The following is a 27,585-nucleotide window of genomic DNA, read 5'->3' on the forward strand; positions in this document are numbered from 1 at the left end:
CTTTGGGAGGATGTCACTGCGAGAGGTGGACCAATGCCGGGTTCTCTATCTGGATTAACCAGAGAACTTGTAAAAAATTTAACATCAGCACAGTATTTATTTGGCTTCCTAGTCAGTAATCTGCTGGACTGCCAACAGCTATTTTGATCCCTTTCCCGTCTGGGCAAGGCAGTTTCACTTGTATAAAACAGACGGGCAGGTGCCCTTAAATCTGTCCTTAAAGGGCTCTTGGCCGAGGCTGAGTGATCCGCGCAGTACCTCCGCGCCACTGCCCCGCTCCGGCCCCGCCGCTGGGCGGGAGGAGACGCCCCTGCGCCGCGCCGCTCTCGCAGTATTTGCCGGTTACCTGTAAATCACAGACCGCCGAATCCTGAAAGCCCGAGCGCTCCTTAACAACGCGTAAATAATGGAGGACGGGCAGGATGAATGAGTGCGGCGGGCGGAGAGCGGGCTGAGCTCTGACGGATCGAGGGCGCCAAAGAGGTGAGGGGCAAGAGGGTTTGGGTGAGAAATCATTAGCTTTAAAGCACACCTCGGAGCTGAGCGTGCTCGGGGGACAGGGGGAAGGAGGGTTGCCCACCCGAGGGCTTCACCGGGGCACTACCAGTGTGTAGGGGGGGCCTCCCGGACTGCCCGCAACGCCCCCACCCCCGCAAAACAGCTGAAAAAAACAAGAGCGGGGGGAACCTTTTATTGTTACTGTGGTTGTTCCCGGCGTCCCTGCCCGCCTCCCCGCCGGCGCTCCGCGGTGCCAGGATTTCCCTGCAGCCCGCCCTCCCCGCCCGCAGCGCCGCCGGCAGCGCCGCCTCCCGCGGCAGCCGCTCGCCGCCCGCGGCCCCGCGCCGCGCCCCCGGCACACGGGGCGCCGCCGCCCGCGCACTGACAGACGCTCGCAGGTGCCGCGCTCGGCCCCAGTCGCGGAGGGGCGGCCCTGCTGCCCTCCCGGCTCCGCAGCGGCGGGAGGGAGATAGCTCGGGAGGGAGGAGCGGCGCGGGAGCAGCGGCAGCGCCGTAAGTCGGGGAGCGGGGCGCGGAGCGGGAGGGCCGCCGCCGCCGGGCTGCGCGACCGGGACGCGGCGCTGCCTCTCCTGACCTGCGGGGCGGCGGCGGGGCCACTGCGCGCCCGCTCGGGGGCTGGGAGGGAGGCTATGCATTTCGGGGTAACCAGAGAAAGTACCTATTAATGATCGTGTTTGGCTGAGCTCAGGAGGTTCATGCCCGAGCTATCGCTTAGAAGGACTCGGGGTGTTTCTACATCACTGAAATTCCGAGCTGAAATTCGCCCCTGTATCGGTTTAAATTTCCATCCCAGTGTATTTTGGCATACCTGATTTTATGCCCTTGCCTTGGAGGCAAGAAGGCATACCCAGCCTACACCCCCCCGAAGCAGGCTGCGCCCCTTTTTGTGCGGTGTGTCCCCTTGCGCCGCGCCTTCCTGCGTGGGGCTGAGAATAACCGTGCGCTTGAGTGCGCTGCTCCCTGCCCGCCTGGGGCTGCACCGAGGGCAAGCTCTGCGCTGGGGCAAGTCGGTACCCGGTGTGATGCTGGTTGTCGAGCTAAGAGTTCAAGTCGGGAAGTCAAATTTGAGAATTTGGGTTGGGCTGCTGATGAAGAAATGCGGGCTGCAGATTAATAGAAAGGACTTGATTTATTTTCAGTTGAAATTTAAAAGAGACCAAAATAGAGGAAGCAATTAATTTAGGACTTGCGTCACTGTAGATTGTTGCTATGTTTTAAAAATAGGAAGAAGGCTTATTATGAAATGTTTAATGCAACAAATATGATCTTGATCTCTTACTTTCCTTTGAAAAATATCTGGGGGTGAGGCAAGGACTCATGCGTGGATCATTAATTTCAGTTATATATAGGTTGTAAGGATGTAACATTGTTCAGGAAAATGTAGATGAAAAAAATCAGACGGTTTAAGGCATGAAAATCTAAAGCTGAACAATTCTTTAGATACACACTACCAGAAATCTTATAATCCATGTGCCATGGCTCAGATGTTTAGAGGAATGACAGAGATACCAAAAAAGGCATCATGATACTCAGCGCAATTCTAGAAGCAGAATTTTCTCGTTCCCTACAGAAAAGGAAAGCACATTTCTGGAAGCAAGAAGTGACAGATGTGGCATCTTGGCAGCTGGATAAACATAAAAGCATGTATCAGCAGGTGATTACTGTTGCAAGGATTTATTTTTAAAGTGTCTTGTACTGAAAGGTTTCAGCCTGTTTTAGCATTAGCAGTAAGATTTAGTTGCACTCTGTGGTGTGTTACAAATAGCCTTTCAGCAGAAACATTCAGAAAAGCAAGAGAAAACTCCTATGTTCGAGGCACTCCTTGTTAAACATTTGTTTTGCATTACAGCATGCGAAGGAGAGGAGGTGAGCAGGTTCTTTGGTCGGTATGATAGTACAGAAGGGAATGATTTTTCCTGGCCTCCGCATAAGCCAGCGGTATCTGGGAAGGAAACAATAGGGCCTATCTTCTCCTTAGATTAAAGGTAATCACAGTTAACTGTTGTCTGGGCAGCACCTTGTATATCCACGGAGGTAAAAACCAGGCTGCAGAAACTACCTCTGCCCCTCTTCTCTGATTGGTAAAGCCAGCCTGAATCACCAGGAGGTGGCCTGGGTGAATTTCAGAAAAGAAAGAGATGGATATCACCTAAGAGGCAGCCCTGAGCCACTCTTTCCCTGAGGCAGCGGCAGCGTGGGTCTGCACCATCCCTGTTTGCCTGCTGTGGCTAGATGTCACATTGACTTAAAAGAGGCATCTAAAACTGTTCCAAACCACTTGTATCAGCTTTACTGTAACCAACAAAAGCCACAGTTCATGGCAGAACATGCTTTGCTCTCAGCTTTTCATAATTAGGGAGGCTGCTTTGATTTATAGTCTTCTGACCTAGATGGCTTCTTCTAGAAGAAATTCTGGTCCTCTGCCCAAGTTTTGCCAAATAGTTAGGGGAAGAAAAGGGAACTTGCATTTAAAAAAATTCTTTCTGCCATGCAGAATTTATTGTCAGTTTCTCCTTTACTTCTTGCCAGTGAGACCATGTATGTCCCAGGGGCTTAGCAATGCTCTCTGACCAGTTCTTCCTCTTCTTCCTCACCCTAGTTAACAGAATTGCTGTGGATCAGGTCACCTGATGCCTGTTTGGCCTTTCATAATGATGTAAACCACCACAGGCTTTTACCCTCCTCCCTGCAATTTTTACTTTTTGGAAACAAACAAATAAAACCATCTTTTTTTGGTGTTTTTTTTTTTTCTTTTCCCCTCTTATGATCGCATCAGAGTAAATATATTTTCTCAAGACCTGAACCATCTCATGAAGAACTCTCCCTCCCCCAGTGATTAAACTGAACTAATTGGGTGGTCTGTACCTAAAAGCCACGGTATCTCCATGGGTGCAGTGCTTGTAGGGAAGGCAGTTGGCTGAAGCTGTTGTTTGTTTGTGGGATAGCAAGGTGAATTTCCCTAACAACCTGAAGTCTGAATTTAAACGAGGATGTGGGAAGAATTGTGTTCAGCTGTTGGGTAGAGGACTGTTTTTCAATGGTTTCCTCTTGCTAAGAAGCAGACGGGTTAGTAGGCAGTGAAAGCGGCTCGGGGGTGCTAAGGGATGTGTCTGGGTGGAGCAGTGATAACAGAGTTCTGGCTCTTCTGCCGAGTTCAGTACATCCTGTGTGAAGCAGGATGACAGAAAAAGGTGCAACAACTCATGAGCTCAAGTAAAGCTTATGCTGAAGAAGAGACATGCTTCCAGTGAGTGTTAAAATTTCTGGTTGACATTCATGCAGATAAGCATTGCTTACAATATTTTACAGTGTTCTGTATTTACACTCATAATTGACATTCCTAATGTTATTGAGCAACGATGTTGATCCAGCATGATGACTGCTGGGAAGGTGAGTCTGATGGGAGCAGCTGGAACTGGCTGACAAGACTAACTTCCTCATAGTTCAGGGGTTAAATCAAGACCCAGTAAAGCCTTAGAAAGCACACTGCCAAGATAAAATGGGATGATTACAAGAGGACAAAGTTGGCCAGGGTGACAAGATGTATTTTTACCTTTACTTAGTTTCATTGATATTTGTGGAATAAATAGTCAAATATAGAAACAAATATTTGTCTTGTGGTTTTACCACTAGTCAAGTCTGCAGGAGCACAGCTAGTCAATAATCTTGGTAAGCAACTGAGATTTTTCTTTTGAGAGGCTAGTGAATGCTGAATGTATTTTACTCCTTTTTGTGCTGTGCTTTTGTTTTTTAAAGAGGAAAGGTAAGCCATTTGCAGGCCATTTACCGGCTGAGCCTACAGCCAAGTAGCACTTTTAGTGCCTAAAACTCTGAATGTGAGAGTCGTTTTTGAATGCTCATACTAAATTGTATCGTCATGATCTTGGTAGGTTTCAATGCAAGACCATTTTACTGAAATGTATATATAGCACAAGTAATTTGAATTACAGTTATTCTTATCTTTGAAATTAGCGAGTCTTGCAATACTCTTAAAACTTGATGACCTAGTATCTCATGAATGCCAGGGAGCCACATTAAGGTTTCAACCCCCACTATGTGTGGTAAAGCAACAACATACAACTTAACTATGTAAATGTTGTGTTCATGCTGTTTTTACTTGCATGGAATAATAGAGAAAAGCTCACCAAATCTGATACACTGCTTTGATTTCTATCAGAAAGGTCGACGGAGAGCATGTTAGATAAGAAATTAAATGGACTGATACTGTGAGTTTTTGTGCTGGGTCTCATTCTGAATGAGTTAAGTGAACTTTTCTATGATTACATGTAAACAGCAGCTGACCTTCTGTAGAGAGACAAGAGCTGATGACAAGCTGAGACTAGGTATGACTTGCTTAATCAGGTCTGCAAGCTTGTTTAGGTACATTTACATGGCAATTAATTTTTTAAGGCATCTGTAAGAACTTTCTAAAAATAAATACTACTTCATATCTTTGCTTGGAAGATCTAAAATGTAGGGCTTGGTGTATTTTTTTTTTATCCCTTTGAAATACCAGGTGTTTCAAGTCCCTTTCTCACTATTTTGCTGTAGAAACTTTATATGTATCTGAGGATTTGTGTTGTGCCTAAAACAAAGGAAACAGGTGTTGAGTCTTCATTCCAAATGTGGGGCTTTTTGCTTTATGAATATTAGCCACTAGCATAAAAATAGTAAATAAAAGCAAACTGTTAGTCTGAAATTTCCTTTTTTCCCTCCCTGCTAAGAAATCTATACATTATAACATTCAAGTCAAGCAAACCCAAAACTCTAAAGCCTGTTTTTCTGGTAAAAGCAAGTATCCATAAGTTGGCAAAAGCCTGTAAAAATGGTGATGCATATATAAGTGCATTAAGGTCACGTTATTTTTCATAGTTCTCTTGCCTTACATAGTATGTGGGGTGAATTAGGTGAGACATAGGAAAAAAGGAAGATCTGTTTGAAATTCTGGGCTAAAGCTGAAGCCCCTGCTCTGTCATAGTTGTTTTGGGTGGTGCAGATGATGAAGGAATCCAATGATTCCACAAATAATACAATCTTGGGATTTTCTAACTTTGTGTTCTTTGAGTTTGTAACCTTAGTGCTCTACATATGGTATTTCTAATTATGGGGTTCGTAATTCTCAGTGATACTCTGCAAGGAAGATCAAAGGTGCTTTGCTGCTACCACAGTCAGCATCTCTGAAGCCTTTCTGCAGAGAGCTGGTGAAACCAGCTCCCTAGCCAGCAGAGCTCTCAGTCACCATCATCACCAGGAGAAATCCTAATCCCTGTAAGAGTATGAATAATAAATCTTAATTAAGAAGAGGCTAATGTTTTCTTATTTTTTTGTAGTTGTTTTTGGATTATTTGATAAACTATCTTTTGGGAACTAAAGCATTGTTTCAGTTTGGTTAAAATATGTTTCCAGAGGATGGTTAGATTAGTACTCTCATGTTCAGATTTCAAATGATAGCCTAATCAGTTGGAGTTTTATGAGGTCCACGTGATTTGAAGCATTAATATGACTCATTGATTCTTTGGGAGTACATGTTTCTGTAACCACGAAGAATAAAAGCAAAAGCATCCTTGAAACTGGAAGTTGCACATGCCACAGTGAGGGTGAAGAGAAAAGAAGGTGCAGATTCTGCCTTTTGTAATGCCATGTAAAGGCCAGCCATGCCATTTCTCCCCAGCACTGTGGTCCTTGCCAAGGCACTTTTCTTTGGCTTTTCCATGATTTGTCTCTATTCATCTGGAGGATGGTTTGTGGCTGTGTAGTCTTTGGTGTTTCCCTTTGAAGGATACGTTGCTCCTAGAAATAATGTTAGGGGTTGGCCCAATTTAAGGAAGGTTTGAACAGTAGAAGAACTACATTGTGAGTGAAAGAGGGACAAGGAAGGAGTAGTGCCATGAATTGTCCTGCAGGTCAGATGCAGCTCAGTGTTTCTGCTCTGGATACCATAGATTACTCTTGATCAAGATTGCTCTTGATCAAGTTTAGGCAGATTCTTTGCTTGCTCATGGCTCCTGTAGCAGATGACCTTGGAATAATAACCATGGTTCATAGGAGGGTAAGATGTAATGCATCTGGGTGTCTCTTCTGTTTGATTCTTTGCAAACCAGATGGGAATACAGAAGTGAAGAATGGAGTAGCATGTCCATGCATAGGCTGTATATATGGCATACAGGATTGTACTTTGCTTCAGTCCAAACAGTTGGAGTGAAAAGGTGAAATAGGAGGAAGGTGATGCTCACAGCAGCTACAATTCTGTTGGTATTCCTTGCCCCAAAAGACACAACAGGTGAAGAACTGTCTTCTGTGAGATGTTATTGCTGTCATTTTATGTGTGTGTAATTCTTAATATACTACATACCTGGCTTGTGGTTAGGGGTGTGATGCTGCAGTAGTACAAATTTGTAGTAATTCACTTCTCACTTTGGTCATGCTGCCTAGAAGGCAGGAGTGGCATCTAGTCAGTTTGATGAAAGACTTAAATGCAAAGGTTTGCTCATTACTGTTAGCATTTCTGCTTAACCTGTTTCTTATTAGTAACAGCAAAATAATCAGTGGCACACAGAAATCCTCAAGACTGAATGGAAAATCTGTTGTTGGGAACAAAGATAGTGGACTGAGCAGACCAGTAATTTGTATGGCTGCTGCTCTGTTTTGCATGTCCCTCCCCACTTGCCTGCTGTGATTTTGGCGGAAAGAGAGGCTGCAGAGAGGCTGCGTTTCTTCTGGTTTTCTCTTCGTGTACCTTCAGGCAGTATGAATACCCATCTCAGCCTCTGGAGTCTTTCAGATAAGATCCCCTGAGGTCAGCAGCAAGGACAACAAAGTAATCCATTTGATAGCAGTGGACTGTACAGCTCTCTTAAAAATGCATGCTTCTGGTCCCCAAGAAAAAAAGTTATAATAGCAAGAGTCCAAGAAGGTTATTAATCTGTAGGAGTTCCTAAAGGAATTTGTGAGGACAAAAATAAAACCTGCCTCTCCAAATGGAAGCGCTGAACAATCATGCAATTTATGCTGTGGGCGGTTTTCACGTTTTTGTCTGAGAATTAATTTCACTGTTAGTTGCAGTAGTTATTTTGCCTTGAGAGTACAACCTGCCTCTACCTTGGCAGAGAAATAAAAATTGTAAATAAGGTATTTTGTGGCATGGTATAACATTTTGACTACTGGGAGATGCTCTGACAGCTGTATAGGAGGAAGTGACAGAATTGTTATCTAATGAAGCAACAACAGAGAAATTGGAGGTTTTTTGACATTGCCTTTGGTATGAACAGTATATCCATTCAAGTGTACATCTTTAAGTGTATCCAAATAATCTCTGAAAATACAAATATATAATCTGCATATAACTGAAAAATCTGCAAGGAAAGAGGCAGGCTTCAATCGCAGATGAGCAGTCTAAACATGCAAATTACTCCTGTTGCTGAATTCCAACCAATTTTCCTGCATCAAGCCTGTCTAAATGTCTTCCTTGCATCTGTGAATAAACCTTAATTCCTTCCCCACATCCACTGTCCTCCATCTCCTGGTTCCACATCCCTGGTTTTTATGCAGAGGTTCTATCACTGATCTGAATTTGGGTTGATGGCTATTCCTGCCAGCTGAGTTGTTTGTGGGGATAGAGCAATGTAAGCAATGAGGGCTAATATTTTCAATAGACTGGATTTCAGAAGATCCTAGGTGTCAGACGCGAAAGCTACTGAATCTTGTAAAAAATTACACACTTTAACACCTTGACGTTGCCTGTCCTGCTAATTCAGAATGACAGGAAAAGACACATTTAAAAGTACAGAAGTGCCAGATCCTGTTAGCAATGTTGTGGATTTTGATGGTTTGTATCTGTAGAAGTAAAGGACCTTATGATACAGCTGGGGAGTAGAAATAGATCATTTTGTTTTATCTCATTAGAGAAACAGTTTAAAAACTTTGGTTAAAATTCTCCCACCTCCTATTCCTCCCAATAAACACATACAGATGGCTGCAGAAGAGGACAGAAAATGTTGAATGGCAGTGCCAGAAATTGATAAACAACTCTGAAAATAAGCCTTAAAATGGAAGCTTTCAAGACAGCTGAAGTGTAGGTGGACGTGTTAAAAAGGCATCAGCTGAGAAATTGTGTGTATTCTTTCTGTAATAAAAGTGGTATCTGCAGAAGTAGGAGCAGCTGTTTGTGTGTGTGGGTACATTTAAGATCCATGACTGAAATGGTACCAGATGACTTTTCAGGTGTTCTGATTCAGTGTGTTCTTTCAATCCATCTGCTGAGGTAGCTGGTAGTAGTTATTGGGCTTTCCAAATTTCAAAGTTTGTCATTTTGGGATAAGTATCCTGAAAGTACAAATATGGTCCTAAAGTCAAGTTTTGCAGTAGTAACAGTACACAGGAGATGTGACTTGAAAAGAAGTTAGAGTTGTACTTTCAAATTCAAGAACTGTGTGATTTTTTTTTTTTTTGAGTAAAAGTGAATGAAGCCACATAGAATATTTTTAGTTGTGTTTTTCTTCAAAACTGGGTATCTGTAGTTGGACATGGATTCCACTTGATCATGGATCTTAGATACCCCTCTTGGACATTGTACTTCAAAACAAACAGGAAAAACTTAACACTTTAAAGAGGCCTAAGTTGCTGTGAAATGGGTGCCCTTCTGCTTGCACAGTGTCAAAGGAGGAACAGCTTTTAAAGCTTGCAAGATCTCAAACTGTTGATGGCAATTTGACAGGATAGAATTTATTTGGTTCTCCATGCAGGATTTGAAGTAATGTCCAAAACAGAGATCTACTAATTTTTTTTTTTTCTATTTTGTGCTGAAAGATGAGAACTTTACAAACACAACAGTTTTGATGAGAAGTCTATTCTGATAACTACCAGGAGATTTGTCCTTTCAACCTTCATAATCATCTTGATGGCCAAAGAAACAAAATCTGTGGGCAGAAATGCTCTAAAAATGTAGTGTGGCGTTACTGAGATAAAAATACTGTTCCGAATACTTGATTCTTAAGAGAAATGCCATGAATTTAGGGAAGAATACTGTTCATATCTTGAATGATAAAAGTCAGACCAGACCACTGGGAACTTGATTATGACAAGCTGTAGGCCTTTCCTGAATCATTATCCAGTTCTGTGTCAGTATGACTCCTGGCTCTCCCTGAATTGTTTGAATTAAACAATAGTAATTTCTTAAAAAACAAACAAAAAATTAACAAATATTCAAATAACAGAGAATCTACCATAAGCCTGAGTAAATTGTTCTTGCTGTTCCAAAAATGTATGTTTCCTTTGTAATTGCTTTGACTAGCTTCAGTCTAGCAAACTGAAGCTAAATAGTTGGACTTTATGATCTTAAAGGTCTTTTCCAACCTTAATGTTTCTATCCTTCTATGAAATGTAAGTGATAATGTCAGTCTTGTGGCTCTCCTGGAACTTTCTTTTGTTTCATGAATCCTCTTGGAATTGTGGCTACAGGAACTGGACATGATGATAGCCAAATACAGAAATACTGGATCTTTCCTTTCAGTGCCCTCGCATGCAGCAGGGAATTGCACTAGCCCCTTATGACTACAGTTCAAGAGGATGAGGTTCAGCCTGGTTAACTCTTCTGACCTCTTATTTCTGTTTCTGAGCACAGTCTTCCTTCCTGAAACTGTGGCCTTTGTGATTTAGTCTTCCATTTTAAACTTGAGTGCATGACTTGGGCTGCTGTTAAAACTCAAGTGGCTTGCCTGGGGTTCAGATACCAGCTTGAGGTGGTTTAACCTGACAGGAAACTGAACAGCACACAGCTGCTTGCCCACTCCTTCCCCACCCAGTGGGATTTGGAGAGAATTAAGGGAAAAAAGGTAAAATTCATAGGTTGAGATAAAGACAATTTAATAGGACAGAAAAGGAATGGATAATCATAAAACAATTCAAATGTACAAAACAAGGGATGCACAGTGCAATTGCTCACCACCTGCTGACCAATGCCCAGCCAATTCCTGAGCAGTGGCCTGTGGCCACCTTTCCCCTGGTTTGTATCCTGACCATGATACCATATGCTGTGGGACATCCCTTTGGACAGTGAGGGTCAGCTGTCCTGGCCATGTCACCTCTCAGCTTCTCCCCAGCCTACTCACTGCTGGGGTGGAGTGAGAAGCTGAAAAGGCAGTGACTTTGTGTAAGCACTGCTTAGAAACATCTGAACCATCAGTGTTATCAACATTATTCTCACCCTAAATCTCAAACACAGCACAACACTGTACCAGCTACCAGGATAAAAATTAACTCTATCCTAGCTGAAATCAGGACACAGTTGATCAAGGCCATTCTATCCCTCAATTTCATTATCTACCTGTTGATTTTCCCTTTGATTCTAAGTGTTCCAGTACAGATCATCTTAGGGTAGTTTTCAAACTGAAATGGATCAATTCAAGGCAAAGAGTTTAAAGAGCACTCACTGGTTATGCAGGCTTCAAGTCTTGCTGAGCAGAAAGCCCACACGACTCCAAATGCCCTTAGAAAAAAGGGCTACAATTTTTCTTTTTATCATTAGTCTGACTTGGGAGTGGCAGTACCTTTTAGGGCCTGCAAATGGAGAGAAACTCCTATGACATCAGGCATGTTAATCTGCTGTGTAAGAACTCATAATTGATCTAAGATCCTGTGACAGCATAAAAAAGAATATTTGTGATTTTCAGTGGATGTACTGGGCTAAAAGAAGACCTGTATATATATTGCAAGTTGTCCTTCCACTGAGATGTACCAGTTTTGTATCTTGTAATCGATTTAGTAAAGCAAGAGTTTTGATTCTGATCTAGTTTGCAGTATAGCCTCCAAGAATTACACTGATTCAATTACTGTTGAAGGAGAAAAGATGTAAACTAGTGACTCAAAAAGTTGTTATCTTAGTTGTTTTCAAAGCTATCAGCAAAGTGTTTGACCCAGGAGCACATGGGTATTTCTGGGTACATAGGAAATTACAGAAAGTGGAAAGCTCAAGAAGAATATTTTGGTGTCTGATAAAACAAGTGAAAAAATTTTCTGTATCTTCTGGATAAGAAAGGTAACTAGCAAGAGGTATTAAGGGAGTTTTATTATTTATTAGCCTTAATCAAGTTCTAAAACAGCACTCAGTTTGTCTGTTGGATAATAAGTCACTGGGAACATAAAAGTCCAAATGCAAGTCAGGTTAAGAGTCTCTGGATTTTTCAGGTATTCATGATTTTTTGCTTTTAAAGTTGAGATTTTGCTTTAAGAAGTAATGCTTTTTCAGCCTCTTGGCGCCCTGAGTGAAATTGCCTGACTTGTTTCAGACAATTTGAAACACTCACTTTGGGAGGTGTGAACTCAATCACAGCCATTAATCTGGGAACCTGGTGACTATAAAAAGTTAACTGCTTTCCTGCAAGCTGCTAATGTGTTGTACTTGGAGAGTTTTAGTTTACTGACTAGGTGCAGATTTTTTTTCTTTCATTGTGTTTGTGCCTTTTTCCTTTCCCATGATAAATTGTCTCTTCCCATTTTTGTCCTTTCAAGTGAATGGGTTATGGTCTCTCCAGGAATAGAAGAAGTTTAACAGCAGTATATCCGTGGCTGGATTTTTATTTAAGAAGATATATATTTAATTTAATTGTTGTGGGATGAACCCTATTTTGTGCTGTGTTCTGAGGGAACAAACAAAAGAACAACAAAATCCCATTTTGCTCAAGGATGTGGTTTAACTTAGGAAGCCTATGACTATAGCAACAGGGGTGTTGCTGAACTACTTTTTACATTGGTCTAAGTAGCTGTTGGTGAACTATTTAATACTTTCCTCCAGTAAGGATTTCCTTGGGCTCCAAGGAAGAAGCCCAGGTATGCTGCCCACTGCTTCAGCAGCCAGAAGGAGCATACCTCTGGTGAATCCAGGTTAGCAGGCATGTGCACAGGGAAAGAAAGAATGCCCCTTGGGTGATATCTTCCTTTTAGAAGTTACTGTACATGCCTTTTGATGGAACTGTGTTTGAGTCTTTTGCTTATGGTTTTTCTCTTCCTTTCCAAGGGAGCTATATCCAGAGAGCCTGTGGAACAGGCCCTACGTTACCCAATAATTTCTTCTGGTCCAGTACTGAAGCAGCAACACTGAGATGTTGATGCCCTACTTGAATGCAAGTTCCCTCTTAAACTTCTCAAGTACAGTGTCTCTGCTGTTGTGTAATTCAGGGAGTTATAGTTTGTTCCTTGCCTTTGTTTCCACAGATGCTATCTCTGTTAAAAGAACCATATGGACAAGAGAAGAGAGGCCTACACTGTGCCTTAAATGAATGCAATCCTAATGCATTGTTACACTATTATATGTTGTGGGGTTTTTTTTGCTGGGTATGGTTTAGATGTGAGCCCAGGACGAGGAAATTTACTTCAGTTTTTCTTCCTTTGCCTGCAGTAAGAAAATCAGGAATACCTGTCCACTTATTTAGGTGGCTTGGTTTCTGACCATCTTTACACGGCTTTTGTTTTCTGAGTTGGTGTTGCAGTGTTTCTTTTGTTATTGTTGTGTTTTATTTTGCTTGATTTCCCTTCTCCCCCAGCAGAAGTTTTTGTCAGCACTGTAGCTGTGTTGCCCTGGACTCTAAAACATGTCATCTTTTCTTAAATTTTTAAAGATGGTAAACCACACTAAGTAATGTAGTGCTTCTCCCATGTCTTGAATTTTGACTCCCTGGAGCTTGAAAGAACCATTAGAAATTTGCTTTAAATAGCCTGCAGTAAAGGTAGCATTTCATCTTACCTACTTATTAGAGGATTAAGTAAATAAATATGCCCTTTACATGGGAAAGTAGGTCCCAGAATTGTTCTTTTTTTTTCTGCCTACACACCACTGCTTTCCATACCGGTTGTATGTATTGGTACACTAAGAACTTGCAGCATGTGGTAACAGCTTGTTCTTGGTCAATACCGAGGTGCATCCATGCCCAAAGGGATTGCTACACCTCATTTCTGTGCTGCTAGAGTCGTATGACAAGATGAACAGAGCTTTAACAGTCCAGCAGCAAGTGTCACAATGCAATATAAAGCCCTGGTACATGTGTGAGTGCTCCATTTCAGAACCAGCTTCTCTCAACTCTGAAGTAATTACTGCAACCTGGATAAAGTATAGACTCAGTACACTTAGCTGGTATTGGTTTAGTCAGACCTAAACATAACTTTTGCCTTGTGCAACACTTTGCTTCTCCCATCTCTGTTTAATGTGAGGGGTAAAAGGGTAAGATTGCTAAACGGTGAGCTGAGGCATTGCTAAAAAGACAGTTGTTAAATTTGGGTTGAATTTGGTTGTCAGGTACCTGGTAGAGGTCTCTTCAGTATCCTGAGAGTGGAATGCCACTGCTGATCAGTCTTAAATCTATGGACAGTGATTTTGACAATGGATTATGTATGTGATGTTCACCTTCAGAATCTCTCTCCCCTTTGATCTCCCTTGTTGGAAGTACCATAAGGAACACAGTAACTGGTGCTGAGGAGCATGTTTAGCACTTACTTGGCATTTGTAAAGGAGTGAGAGGGACCTGCAAACATAGGCTCCTAGCTCTGCTTCTGAGGTAGGAGGAAGGGAAAGGAGTTGTCTGGTTAACTTGATGATCTTAAAGGTCTTTTCCAGCCTGAATGATTCTATGATTCTATCTGGCCTGTGAGGGCTGCAGAGAGGTGCAGCTGGGTGTTGGCATCTGTTACTTAATGTCTAGCCTAGTTTCTGTTGAAATATCTGATTAATTTGGGGGTTTTCATTAATGTGGGTTTTGGAACAAATTAAATGTGACCGAGGTCCCAACAAGGATCTGAAATCTGTTTTCTGCTGAAGAAGTCTATATACAAATGAAGAGCAATTTGCATCATTAAGCATACGCTTCACTCAGGATGCTCAAGAGGGGAGCACTGAGACAGAAATTGCCTCGTGCAGTGCTTTCCTTATAAGGTGGGAGACACTTCAACCCAATTCGTGCTTTGTCCCATCTGTATGTTCTTTTACAGCCTTTTTGGAGAGGTGGTAGGTGTTTTACGGCAGTCTGAGTTCGGTGTGATCCTCTCTCCAAAAGGTCCTTGCATTTTGCATTTCTTTAGATACTAACTAGCGACTAGACATTCTCCTCCTTCTCCCCAGGCATCCTCCCAAGGATTTACAGTATTTTAAAGGTGTGCGAGAGGGTTGGTTCGGGTAGGAGAACTCATCATAAAGGTTGTAACTTGTTTCTTGCAACAAAGACAAGTTGCTTTGCTCCGTGTTGCGCCACTGTGTTTGTCAGTGTCGATTTATGTCAGGCTTTAAAATAGGATGTTCTGCAATGAGTTTGTTTTCTGGTAGTTTGTAATCCTTTCAGGCCAGCTAACATTAACGAGCGGCAGCATTACTGTGGCTGGCTTTCTTTTGATCATGCACAGCCCTAGTCAGGAAATGGGTGAGGAGCATGAGTCATGATTACATTACCCTAATGTGACTGCCCACTAGAAGTTTTCCTTTTGCCGCCAATACGCCTTCCCTTGACACTACTTTTGAAAACAAAACGTCCATTTTGGGGCACTTTGAAATATTGACCTTTGAACAGAGAGATTTATGTTCTCTTGCAGTCTCAAGGCAAAGCTCTAAGCAGGAGCCCCTGCAGAGAGCTGAGAGAAAACGAATGTCTGCAAAACACTTTTCCAGAAGTTCGCAAAGACAGGACTTAACTTGCAGTACACTGGGTCTGCTTGGATCCCACATGCTTCCCTGACCCATTTACTTATCCTCTTATGTTGCCCGCACATGCACGCTCCAAGTCCAGTCTGTACAAGGGCTGTCATCTCATTCACCATTTGGCTTAAGCTTTGTCTTAGATTTGTACTTATCTTTTGAAATATGGCTACAATAATGGGAAGATAGGTGCTGAGTGCTGGCTGATGTAAACCCTGAGTGTTGAGAAGGTGGCTTTAGTGGGATTTGAGACAACAATATTTTGGACAGTTTAATTAACTACGTGGGATTTAGAGTTTGAAAGAAATATCAGCTGCTAATCAGTAAACTAGCTTTACCACCGAATTGCCACTGTGCACTCTGGATATTCAGACAGTACACCTCTGTACTAGTGCTGGGTATATGAATTTCTTTCAAATTAGAGTCATTTGCTCTGACCGGTTTTAAGAGCAGTACGTGAAATACAACTATTGGCACAAAGTGTGAATTCACCCTGATACTACTTGATATATTCCAGAAAAAGGACATCTGATCAGTTGAGTACAAAGCAACTCAAGGCAGAGAACCAAATGTCTTGAGAGAAAGTGGGGACCCCTTCACTGCTGTCCAGTGTGGTGCATCCCTGTGAGTTGGGGCACGTTGCAGGTGTTACTGACATGCTGCAGAGCAGCACCAGAATATGACATGTCTTCCAGTTGTCACTTATTCTTCCAGATTCTTACCTCTGCTCAAATGGTGCCTCCAAATAGTGGAGTTCTTTTGTTAGAAGTAGAGTATAAACTCACTGTGAAGATGTAATTTCTGGGTTTTCCCTTTTGTTTCATATAAGGGTGATAAACCTTAGCTGTACTAACAATATACTTGAAACTGCATGTAGATAATAAAATTTTAGAAGCCCTATTTGCTGTGTGATTTCAGCCCCATTTTTTAAAGGGGGCATGAGTTGGACCAAAAAAGTAATTCAGTGAGGATTTTTTTTAATCTATTGAAGCATTTCCTTTTTCCCATCTACCCCAATGCCATCAACTTAGCTCTCATCTTGATGACCATTCAACTCTCTGAAGGAGGCAGAACTGCAACAGAGCACAAGATTCATCCTTCTTTTGTGTAATTAAAAAAATAAGTCCTGTGCAACTTTGGATTTTTCTGTATCTATATATCTCAACCTCATTGTTAGTCTTTGCTTATAGAGGGCTCTCTGGCTTTCAAGTTTGTTTTAAAACTAGTTTATCAGCCACTTAAAGATGGTCAATACTTATTTAAACACTCTGAAAAATGAATAATAGAACTGGTGATTGTGATATGCCTATGTCACTTCTGTGTTTTAAGGAGATGATAAGGAGTATTTGACTTAGAGATGAAGCATATTTAAGAATTGGAGGTCAGGAGTTCAGAGTAGGGTTTTGTGGGTTTGGTGGTTGGGTTGTTGGGTTTTTTTCTTGAAACCTTGCAGGATACTTATATTTTAGGTTGCCTTTTGTCAGTAGCTTAACAATTATGGAAATTTTAAACTAAGGGTCTTTTCCAAGAATAGTATGAATATATTAAATAAAGTTAGAAAAACTTAATTTCAGTATGACAGCAGTCTTGGGAACCCTAAGGCAGAAACAAGTGGAGCTACAAAGCCATTTTTGCATCAGGAGTGCATAAAGTCTAGATGTAATTCCTTGGACGCTTTTCCTTGCAGGAGAGATGGTTAAGGATTCCTCAGCCCTTCTGCCCCAACTCCTTGCTTTCTAAGAGTGGTGTCTCAAGAGATAGCTTAGCTAATGAAAGGACTTTTACAGCAGAGAGAAGCAGTCTCACACTAAGCCTAGTGATTTTAGACTTCTTTCCTAGTTAGTTTTCACCTTGTTGTGTGCTGAACTGGCCTGTAAGGGGTCAAATGTGTGCACACGGTTAGGGGGAAGGAGAGAATGCCTTTCTGACAGCAAGTTATATTGGGCTTGAACTCTCTTGAAGCACTGCCATCGGGCAGCTGCAGCTGTTGCTAAGCCCGTCCTGTAAAGTGAGTCAGTGGAGAGGACTGCGGCTGTGACCAGTTTGAAGTGTGACTGGTAGATCCGTCTGCCTGTGAAGGGTACAAGGAACTGCGGTGCAGAACCAGGAACCAGCAATGAGCAGTGAGGAATCCAAGGTGGAAACTTCTTAAACCGGCTTTGAGAGCAGAGTTGGGCTGTGGAACTATACCCTCTGTGTCAAAAGAGAAAGCCATCTATGCTAACCTGCTCAGAATCACAAAGGGTGTGGAGTGTGGATTCCTAATCCACTTAAACTGATCTGAGTGCTGGCTGACATGGCAGGGGACAGTTGAGATTTCAACCAGAGCAGTTTGCCAGCTTTTAGGTGGCACATCGGCTAGGGTTGTAGGGGTCATTCTTTTGTCCCATTTCATGTTTTTCCCTGTAGCTGAAGAGAACTGATGGACAAGTTTTTAAGCCTTTTAAGCCACCAGTCCATCTGGTGGCTTATGGGTTTATGGTACCCAGCTATTTGCTCATCTGGTGTGTGACTCTGTAGGAGGAGATGTGTGACAGTGCTTCAGCGTGCAGTCTGTTTGACATAGCACAACCTCACCATGGCTGGCTGCATTATTAACGTGCTCTGCTGCACCTTGTACTGACATGCACCTCTGCCTAAATCTGCATGGGCTTGTGCTCATCCAGTTTTTGGAAGCCAATGAAATATATGGTATTAAATCTGTGTGTATGAATGTACCAGCCAGCAAAGCTAAGGAGAAGGTAGTGAAAAGGGACCTGTTTCCATCCATGAAGCTGAACAACAGAATACAGTGCGCTCATTAAATCCTTTTCTCTGGAGAAGAGGAGAAAAGAAAGGAAGGTTTTTATTGTTCTAGAAAAGATGCTAACTTTTCAAAGCTGAAAGTAAGCTGTGATTCAAACCTGCTGAAAAGTAAAAAAGAAAAAACTTGATAAAAAAGAGTTATTAATTAATATTCTAACGAGTGGTTGTAAGCACAGTTGCAAAACCAGACTGTGTAAGGCATTTATTTTCTTATTGCATCACAACCAGATTTTAAAAATGTTAGTCCTCTACAGTGTTAACAAAGCATGTATTAAAAATATTTAGAATCTCAGAGTAAATGTCAAAAATAAGTCAACATCAAAGAGGGGTGTATTGCTACTGATACAATACAGAGATTTATTTATATGGTATGGGTTGCATAGTATTTTTATGAGCATCTTGCAAATAAGTACAAAATTGTTGTAGTACAAATTTGCAGGTGATGGATATTGGTGAAGTATATTGGTGAGGGAGGCAGAGAAAGCTCAACTGATTTATTGATTTGCAGCTTGAGCACATTGAAATAAAATGTTTCTCTTTCTGAAGTATGGCATTGCTTTTTATCCTGTAGAATGTAAATCCAGTTTATTTGCTGGAGAATGATAATTTGGAAAGCTTTTTAGCTTTCCGCCCCCCAAGGAAAGGAGTAGAGTCTTACTGGACAAACAGTGTAATATGAGCGCTGCCACTGGCTGTTCTGCCAAAATTTGTTTATTAAATTAATAATTTGTATATTGATCCTAAAAAAAACTAAATTGAGATGCCCACTCTGAACTAATAAAAGGCAAGGATAACAAATTCTACTTTTTCCAGTATAGTTTATTCTGCCTGGAGAACTTGTTTTTATTATACCAGCACAAGAATTATTAAATGGTTTGTAATATAATTCTACCCTGTAAATACAGGAAAATTCCTGTTGTAAGAGGGTGAGAATCAGAGCAGAAGTATGATCTTGTTTATAAACAAGGCAGTGATGATGGGAAGAAGTGATTTTTATCTTCATATATGCTGTTAGGAAGAATTTTATTGAAATATTGTCATTAATTCTGATCTGCTTGGAAGACAATGTTGAAAAATTGGAGGTGGTTCAAAAGAGAGAGAGAGAGACACCAGAAGGCTTAAAATTATTCCCCCACTATCACCACATGAGGAATTCCCCCTGTTCACTTTGTTCAAAAATGATGACTGAGAAACAACTTGGTTAGTGTTCAAGTACCTTAACAAGGATGAAGGTTTCTGGTTGATAAAGGGAATTTGTTATCTCAGACTGATAAAGAACAAAATAATAACTGGAGACTGAGGCCAGTTGCTCAAATTAGACCTCTTTTTTTTTTTTTTTCCTTCCCTCCAAATCAGCTTTGCTCTCCTTTGTTTCTTTTTCCTACAAGCTAAATACTTATATGGAAATGAATGAAGTATTTGATCTATTTAATATATGAGTACTTTAATGGTTTAAAATTAGTTGAAAGTGTTCCTGGTTTGGTTAACATGATTTACACAAGGTTGATCTGTTTGAAAGAGTGCTGAGCAGGGTAGCAAGAGTTAAATGAGATATAATATACAATATAATAATACAATAATTACAAATCAAGAACTTGTTTTTCCTTTGTTTGTAAATCTAGGTTTTAGGGAGAGGGGGGAAAGAGGAAGCTGCTGGAGAAATGGAAGATATCTAGAGAGAAAGGCACTGTATGCATCCTGTCCCTGTCTGTGCTTACACTTAGTGGCAATTAATCCTTCTTCGAGTGGACAGCTCACAGCTAGTGTACTATTTGTCTTTGATTTAGGGGGAAAAAAATTGTTTTGTGACAAGGGAAGTCAAATTATGTGCTTATGTGATTTTTTTTGCCTTTTAAAAAAAGTTTTTTTTTTTTAATCCACAGTTAAAATAGATAAAATAATTTATTCTATTAATCAGGACCCAGATTGGAACAGGGATAATTTAGGTGCATATTCTCTGACAACTGACCTCTGTGAAGTAAATTAATGGATGCAGTCTGCATGTATGGGGAATTTTAAGAGAAGGGTGGACAAATACCTTCACAGCTGGCATATGGCATCTCTGTCTTTTTAGGGCAATGTAGAAATGAATCAACTGCAACATAGAGTCAGGTCTTCTCTTGACCTGTGCTTCTGTAGCTGTGGAAATTATTTGGGATTTTTTTCCTTCATTTTCTAAATAGTATATGTGATGGCACAATGAAATAGGTAAGACTTGATCGAGGAGAGTCAGTTGAGTGCAGTTGAGAAAATTAGTTGAACTGAAGTGCATTTAGCCTGATTGTTTTTATAAAGTAATTAAATCTGTAGCTTTAATCAGGAAGGTGCCAATTCTTTGATGAAAGGAGAAGCAAAGGAGCCAAGGACTTCTAACTTGATCAACGGAAGTTGACTTTAATACAGATGAATTCAAAGGCTCTGCCTCTTACAAACAATGTAAATTTAGATAAACAATCTGGAGGGAGAAGTGTTAGCACCTGATGTGGGTTAAGCTACTTAGAAGGTAGTGGCTTTATAAGTGGAGAGCTGGTGGTCTGGTCTAGAAGTGGACAGACTTGTGGCCTCTTGTCTTCAGAGCCTGATAAGGTTGATAAGGACACCTGAGTCCCCAGAAACATAAAAGGTAAGCTCTGTGGTGCATCATCTGATGCTTTTCTTGTACCTGAGGACTTGGTTAACTGGGAGTGTATTTCACTAGCATTCAGGAATTGTGACTGCATTACTTCAGGCCCCTGTTATAAAACCAGTAAAAATGTGTTTTACACTTGATGCTGTTTTAGACATAGTGAAAGTAATTGACCAGGATGTTCTTAAGAGTTTGTTTGTACTGCTGAAAGCTGCTGATATCTAAAACCCAAAATGAAGCCCTAAAGTCTAATTCTTCTATGCTTGCAGATACTTCATCATGTAGAAAAGTTGCAGCTGCTTGTTGCATAGTTTTGTCTGTCTTTGGTTATGTTGCTGTGCTTTCACTTGCCTATTTAGATGATGTACAGACTCAGTTTTCTCTTATTGACTTGCTCCACTAGGTAATTAATTTATATTTTAAATTATGCTTTGGAAAGGCCTTTCTCTGAGTTTCACATGCTTCTAGTCAGTGATGTGTAAGGCAGAGCCTTTGCAAGGGATTGCCCTGGAGAAAGCCCAGAGGCTTTCCAGCACACACAGTCACTTCTGGCTCTGCTCTGTGGAAATGTGATTTTCTTTCTCTAATTTCTTTGCTGAAGGATCTAGGTTTCTAGGGATGTGTGCACAAATAAAAGTTTGCACCTTGACCCTTATTTGTCTCTGGCTTTGCAAGCTTAGCTGTTGAGATATTTGCTGATAGTCTGTTTTTTTAAAATGGACCATGTAATAAGCTAAGGCATCCATGGAAAACTTTGAGCTGTATGGAAGGTGATGATTGCTAAGTGGACAGAAGGCAGATTGAGAAGCACCTCTAAAAATATTGGTCTTTGTTACCAAGCAAAATACTTATCTGAGAGTGTGAAGTGGTAGGAATGAAAATGAGCAAGTGCTACAGCCATACTAAAATTTTAATTTTCACTGGGCTGAAATTCCTCTGGTTTGGCTCATGCTTGGATCTTGTTAGGAGAGGGGATATCTTTTCAACTGGAATGAAAACCCTTTCATGTTGTTTTTCTCTTAAATTAAGGTCTTCCACTGTAGGCTGGCAGTCCAGGATTGTAGACTTCTGGTTTTCTGGTAATTTCTCACTCAGCTTTCCAATTTAGCTATACAATCACTTGATTACTGAGCTGAAATTAGTCAAAACAAGAGACTTTTTTAGCAGTAAGATCTGAAAAAGGTCTTATTTTAAGACAAGGAGAAATTTATTGTGTAGCCTGATATCAAGACTGGGTTGTGTTGTGTCCCTTCCATTAGCCCACGTGCCCTTGAGATTCCATTAAATCTTGTTGAGTGCAGGTGTTGAGGTGTTGAGGTGAAAATTTTGTGGACTGATTTTTGTCTTCTAGGATTTGAGCTGGAAGCTTAGTCTTGTTAGGTTTTTCTTCATTTGCCAAAGTCTGATTTATAGATTTTTTTTTTTCTTACTAGAAGAACTACTATATATATGTGTGTGTGTATAGATATGCTATATGTTAATTATTTATATGGATTATTCCTTATTTAATTGCAAATTAAGTATGAATAAAAATAGTATTGTAGATTTAGTGAATACATCCAGATTTATTTGTTTAAAGTATCTAAAAATCTGCACTCCTTTAGGTAGTAGTTGACAAAGCAGATAGGTATGCAGAAACAAAATACAGTTGCTCTGAAGCTGTGTTATGTTGTACATGGAAGGCCTGTCCATTGAGAAGGGAGCCCTTTTATTTAAAAGGTGCAGTTTGCAGATTTCCAGTACTGTGGGTACTGAAATCTGCAGTAAGAGTAGCGTTTGTTTTCAGAAGAGAAAATGCACAAAGCATGTAATTGTGAAATTTCTTCTCTTCAAATGTAAAGCCTCTTGCACTGGCCAAATGGAAGGCAAGGCCTTCACAATTAAAGGGAGTGCTGTATAGAGAGGGTTTAGAATTCTTGATAGTGGAGTCTCTTGCAGCATCATCTCAGGTAGTGTGGTTTTACACTGCCCCTTACTGGGGTTGTCTCGTAGTGCAAGAACTAAAGGAGATTTGGATCTCCAAAGTCTGTGCTGCTTTCAGAGTTTTTGTATTTTTTCCCCCTGAGTTATGAGCTAAATAAAATATAATGCTTTTCTTGTATGTTAAAATGGCCTATTTATACCTAGGAGTTATTTTACATTTTCTTTTTAATGTTTCCTGATGTTCAGATGTTTCATTGTGTCCTTCAAGTTTTTTTTAAACCTCCCTGTGGAATTTGGTGATAATGATTTTTGATACAGATCCTAAGTGGTGGGAGCCTTGAAAGCTTTGAATGAACTACCATTTATCTTTCATTTTTAAACTAGTGACCAACAGGCATGGCTTTGGACCACATTGTCATTACATTGTCATTAATTCAAGTTAAAAGACCTTAAAGAATGAGAAATTAAAATCAGAGGGAGTTTGGCCTGTTATTTCTAGGAAGTGAGATAGAGCTGAGACCCTTAGATAACTGTAAAACAACCTCACCATTCATCTTTGATAATAGTCTTCTCTGTAGAGTTGAGGACATTTTGTTTAGTTAAATGGGTTGCTTGGGCAGAGTGATAAATGGGGGGAAACAATGCAGTGAATTTTAGACCTTAAAACTGCAGGGTTGATTTGACTGATCAGTTCTGTTCCCATTCCAGGTGGCACATGCAGAGATCTTACTCAGGAATTACTTTTGTATCTTGCAGTACTGCCATGGAGTAATGTGAATCTCCTAGTATATTGTAGATCCTAATGAATTACCATTTTGTTGTGTAGGAGAAAGCTTTGAAGTGCTTTTAATTGATTGATGCAATCAATTGTATTTTCAAAATTGATCTTAAAAGTATAAAATGCCCTCATAAATTGAAGGCCGGGCAATCATATTTATAAGGCTTTCCTGTTTCATCTTCCCCAACATCAAATTATTGACCTTCTTTTGTATTTCAGCTTTAACATGTTTACGTCTGATATATTTTGTGGGGGAGGGCTCTTCAACATCATCAAAGTGCAGTAGATACCTGGTGGGAATCAAAAAAACCAAAGCACTGACCTGGCTAGACTCCCAGCTTCCCTTGTGATGCACAGTTAAGTACCCAACTGTAGGAACTAATTACTGTGGTTAAAGGATTTGTTAAAATGCATAAATGCTTCTTGACAACCTGGGTGTGTAGCCATACAGTGCTAAGTTTTAGACCTGGTGATTTGTACTGGGCTTAATTTGGTGAGGGAAAGACCCTGCCAGGGCATAAGTAAAAGGCAGCAAAAGTAGCCCTTGTTACAGCCAGCTTCCTCCTCTTATGATATAGAACAGTCTTGCTGTGTAAAAGCTGTAATCTCCTTTGCACAGTGGGGGTGATGATGGACATAGGGTGATGGATTTGTAGCTGAGTATTCTAATGAGAGAGAGGGATCTGTGGTGCATGGACTTAATAGAAGAATGTATAAAAATGTCCAGGAGAAAAAATGTGTTAATTCTGAGAGTGTCCAAGAGTTAGGAACTGACACTATAAGGAAGAAATATGCCATTAAAGTATTAAAAAAGAGTGTTTTTCAATAGCTTTTTGACTTAATGGCCTGTTAGCACTTGTTATCTCTATCAGACCTTTCGAAGACCACATTCTAGTAGGACAACATGGTTTGCAGAGACTGTTAAAATTGGTTGCACAGAGCAACTCTAAATCACTGTGGCCTTGTGGTCTGCATAATTCATGAGCTAGTCTATAACTAGTTGCTATGAAGAATTCATGTAGCCTAAAGAGTATAGTCACAAGAACCAGTCTCCTTTAAAGCATGTGAGTTTGGATGTTCCCAACAAATTGTAAAGACCTGGAAGAGCTCTTTTTTCTAGTTCCTAAAGCTATCTATTTAAATGGGCACAATTACTGGAAATGTTACAGTTTGTGAGTGTTCCAGCACTAATTGGAAGTATCTGAATGGTAATCTGATTACCAGTTATGTAAATTGAGGGCGTCTACTCCGTATCTAAAACAGTTTTCTGAATGACTGTCAGTCTTCCTGGATCTACCAAAAACGTCATGTCGTTGAATATTATAAATGTGTTTCTTCATGTGTTCTTAAAGGTCAGCATTTTGAATGCCACAATAAGGAGAGGAAAGATTGAGATAGTGATATTTATCAAATGAATTGTGCTCAGCAACTGTGTCTAAAAAGTCTGACTTCAAAAAAAAGCTATGGAGTCAGAGAAAGGTTAGGTGGCCCTTGTTAATCTGAACTCTTTTATCCTGCCTAATGAAGGGAAGCAACATCATAAAGCAAATCTGTAGGCTGGAACTGTCAGTACCATTACTAATTTTGGGGTTTGGTTAAAAACAAGACTGAATGAACCATGAAAAGTTAATGATAACCTTATTTTGTATCCCATGCAGGTTTTCTCAAGTGGAAGAAGTAGCAGAGCATTTGGTTGGTACCTGACCCCAAAACCTGTGCTCCACCTTGCAAAGAGCTGATGTGGGAGTCATTTACCTTCACATACTCCACAGTTCTCTGCATCAGAAGAATAAGAGTTTGTGTGCAAGAGTGGTTCAAGATGACGATGTAACATTGCTAACACTGAAGGTCTCCTGAGAAGAACTGGCTTTGTAAGAGGCTTCTCCTTTCCTTTTTTTTTTTTTTTTTAACTACTTCTCTCAGAAACTACAAGCAAGATGCCAGCCAAGACACCCATCTACTTGAAAGCTGCTAACAATAAGAAAGGAAAGAAATTCAAACTAAGGGATATCTTATCTCCTGATATGATCAGTCCTCCACTTGGAGATTTTCGTCATACCATACACATTGGAAAAGAGGGACAGCATGATGTTTTTGGAGACATCTCATTTTTGCAGGGCAACTATGAGCTGTTGCCTGGAAATGAAGGTGAAACCAGAGTTAGCCAGTCTGGTATCCACAATGAATTCTTAAGGGCAAACAGCACTTCTGAATCCATGTTTACAGAAACTCCATCACCAGTGCTCAAAAATGCTATTTCCCTTCCTGCCATTGGGGGTTCTCAAGCCCTTACATTGCCTTTATTGTCACCAGTGACATTTAATTCAAAGCAAGAATCCATCAGGTCATCCAGAAATCCTAGGCTTAGCTGTGAGCCAGTAATAGAAGAAAAACTGCAGGAGAAAGGTAAAGAGATGGAGGATGAAGAAACGTACAAAGATGACATATGGGGGCAAAATGGTTCTTCTTCACATTTTACCAACGGTAGCGACAGTCACTCATCCAGCTTTTCTGAACGATGCACGGATTGGCAAACAGTGGATTTACTGGATGACAGTCGGCTTTCATGTGAACTAACCAAGACAAAGTCAGAAGAATCCCTTTCAGATCTTGCAGGCTCCCTTCTCTCATTACAACTTGACTTGGGGCCCTCACTTTTGGATGAGGTCCTCAATGTAATGGACAAGAATAAATCTTAGAACTGGTACTCCCTTGCTTCTTCATAAGTGATTCACTTAAAAAGACCACAGTTCAAAAGCAGATGCTTAAAAATCAGCTGTATTTGCAGTTGTACGATGAGTTTTCTAAAAATATTCTTAAAATACTATTTTTTTACCTATTGTTTTTCATGATTTTTATTACACTAAATTCTCATATCAGGAAGGAAAATTTTAATAATCAGTTTCAGCAAATACAAAATGTTTTTAAGTACCAGTATTAATGATCAGAAACTTAAGAAACAGTGTTTGAGGATGATACTGATTGTGATATTCGCTTAGTTCACTTCTACAGGCTTCTGAACATGTGAGAGTCTCTTAATGTCAGAAAGGAGACTTATACTAATTATTCACTTTTATAAGTTATTACAATATCACTTTACATGTAGGCCTCTTTCTAGAACCTTGTGTTTGAGGGTTTTATAGTGTTTTTCTTCATTTTCCATAGTACCATTTCTGTTATAAATTCACCATAACTACTTTCTTGGTCTTATACTACAGCTCTGAATTCAGTTGTGAACAGTTTGAAGGCTTTTTTGGCTTGAATAACCTGGTCCAGAGTCTCAGTTGCTTTAAATGAGTATGCACAAATTTACACATGTTGAGGCTTGGGCCTGACATTGTATATGAAATGTTATGTTGTAAACAGGTGACACATGCAAGATATTATGGTTAAATTATTTTAAAAGTTGAAATATATTTTCTGTGTGCATATTGGCTTTTTACTGCAGAGCCTACACATACAGTATCTCATCAAAATACTTGCTTGGCATTATTGGTGCTCTTCTGAAAATTGTATATTTGTGTGTTTGAAGAGAAATATGTATTAATAGTCCTTGCTTTTTTCTTCATTTATTTCCACAACATGCTTAAACTTGCAAGTGGTTATTTTACTTTTTGAAGAAGGCACTGGTTATTCACAATGCTAGTGATGTGTGCAGCAGCAGCCAATGTTTGCAAAATGTGGATCCTTCAATACAGTACCTACATGGATTGCATAAATACCTTGTGCAATACAATAAAAACCCCTTTAAATTGCTATGTCTCTGTGATTCACTACACAGCCTCACCAAAACACAAAGTTTTGCTTTCTGCTGTAAGGAAGCAGACTAGTTGCAGAAATATGAGACCAACGGGCAAATCAATTCTAACCAAATTCCGTTGATTTCTCCAGTTTAGTTCCTGAGGTTTTAAGGGCAAACTCCAAGCAGATAGGACCCTCTGGAATATATATATACTCATTTAAAGTAATGGGAGATAAGAGAGTAATACTTTGGGCCCAGTGAAGTTAGTGGCAGAGTTCCAGTAGCTTTCACTGAAGCCTTTAGGTAAAATCCCAACACAGTTTGTAGACTGTTCTTCATTAGACAACTTTATTTATCTGTATCTTCCTATAAGAACATGCACCTCATGGATTAGTTAGTATATATTATTTATCCTTAAAATTTCTAGGACATTAATGCCAAATAATAATGTTCCTTCAGCATGTTTTAGGAACACAACCTTAACCCCTGTTAAACACATCTGTTATTGTAGCTGCATGTCTC

At 40.4% G+C, this 27,585-nt stretch overlaps 1 protein-coding gene across 2 annotated transcripts; it reads left to right on the forward strand.

The window, feature by feature from the left end:
- The first annotated feature begins 344 nt into the window (after positions 1 to 344).
- CDC42EP3 (CDC42 effector protein 3) lies at positions 345 to 27,079 on the forward strand. Of its 2 annotated transcripts, none has more exons than XM_036380757.2 (2): positions 345 to 483; positions 24,980 to 27,079. In XM_036380757.2, exon 2 carries the CDS (start codon positions 25,259 to 25,261, stop codon positions 26,018 to 26,020), a length of 762 nt encoding a protein of 253 aa, XP_036236650.1. In that variant the 5' UTR covers positions 345 to 483; positions 24,980 to 25,258; the 3' UTR covers positions 26,021 to 27,079. The 2 variants fall into 2 exon arrangements, with proteins under 2 accessions (XP_036236650.1, XP_036236649.1); XM_036380756.1 differs by lacking the exon at positions 345 to 483 and adding an exon at positions 854 to 1,010.
- The last annotated feature ends 506 nt before the right edge of the window (positions 27,080 to 27,585 follow it).

Source organism: Molothrus ater, chromosome 3, assembly GCF_012460135.2.
Source record: "Molothrus ater isolate BHLD 08-10-18 breed brown headed cowbird chromosome 3, BPBGC_Mater_1.1, whole genome shotgun sequence".
Taxonomy (NCBI): Eukaryota; Metazoa; Chordata; class Aves; order Passeriformes; family Icteridae; genus Molothrus; species Molothrus ater.

Bases quoted from the DNA above. Each gene is read 5' to 3' on its own strand.
- CDC42EP3 (XM_036380757.2), top strand. From the start codon at position 25,259: ATGCCAGCCAAGACACCCATCTACTTGAAAGCTGCTAACAATAAGAAA.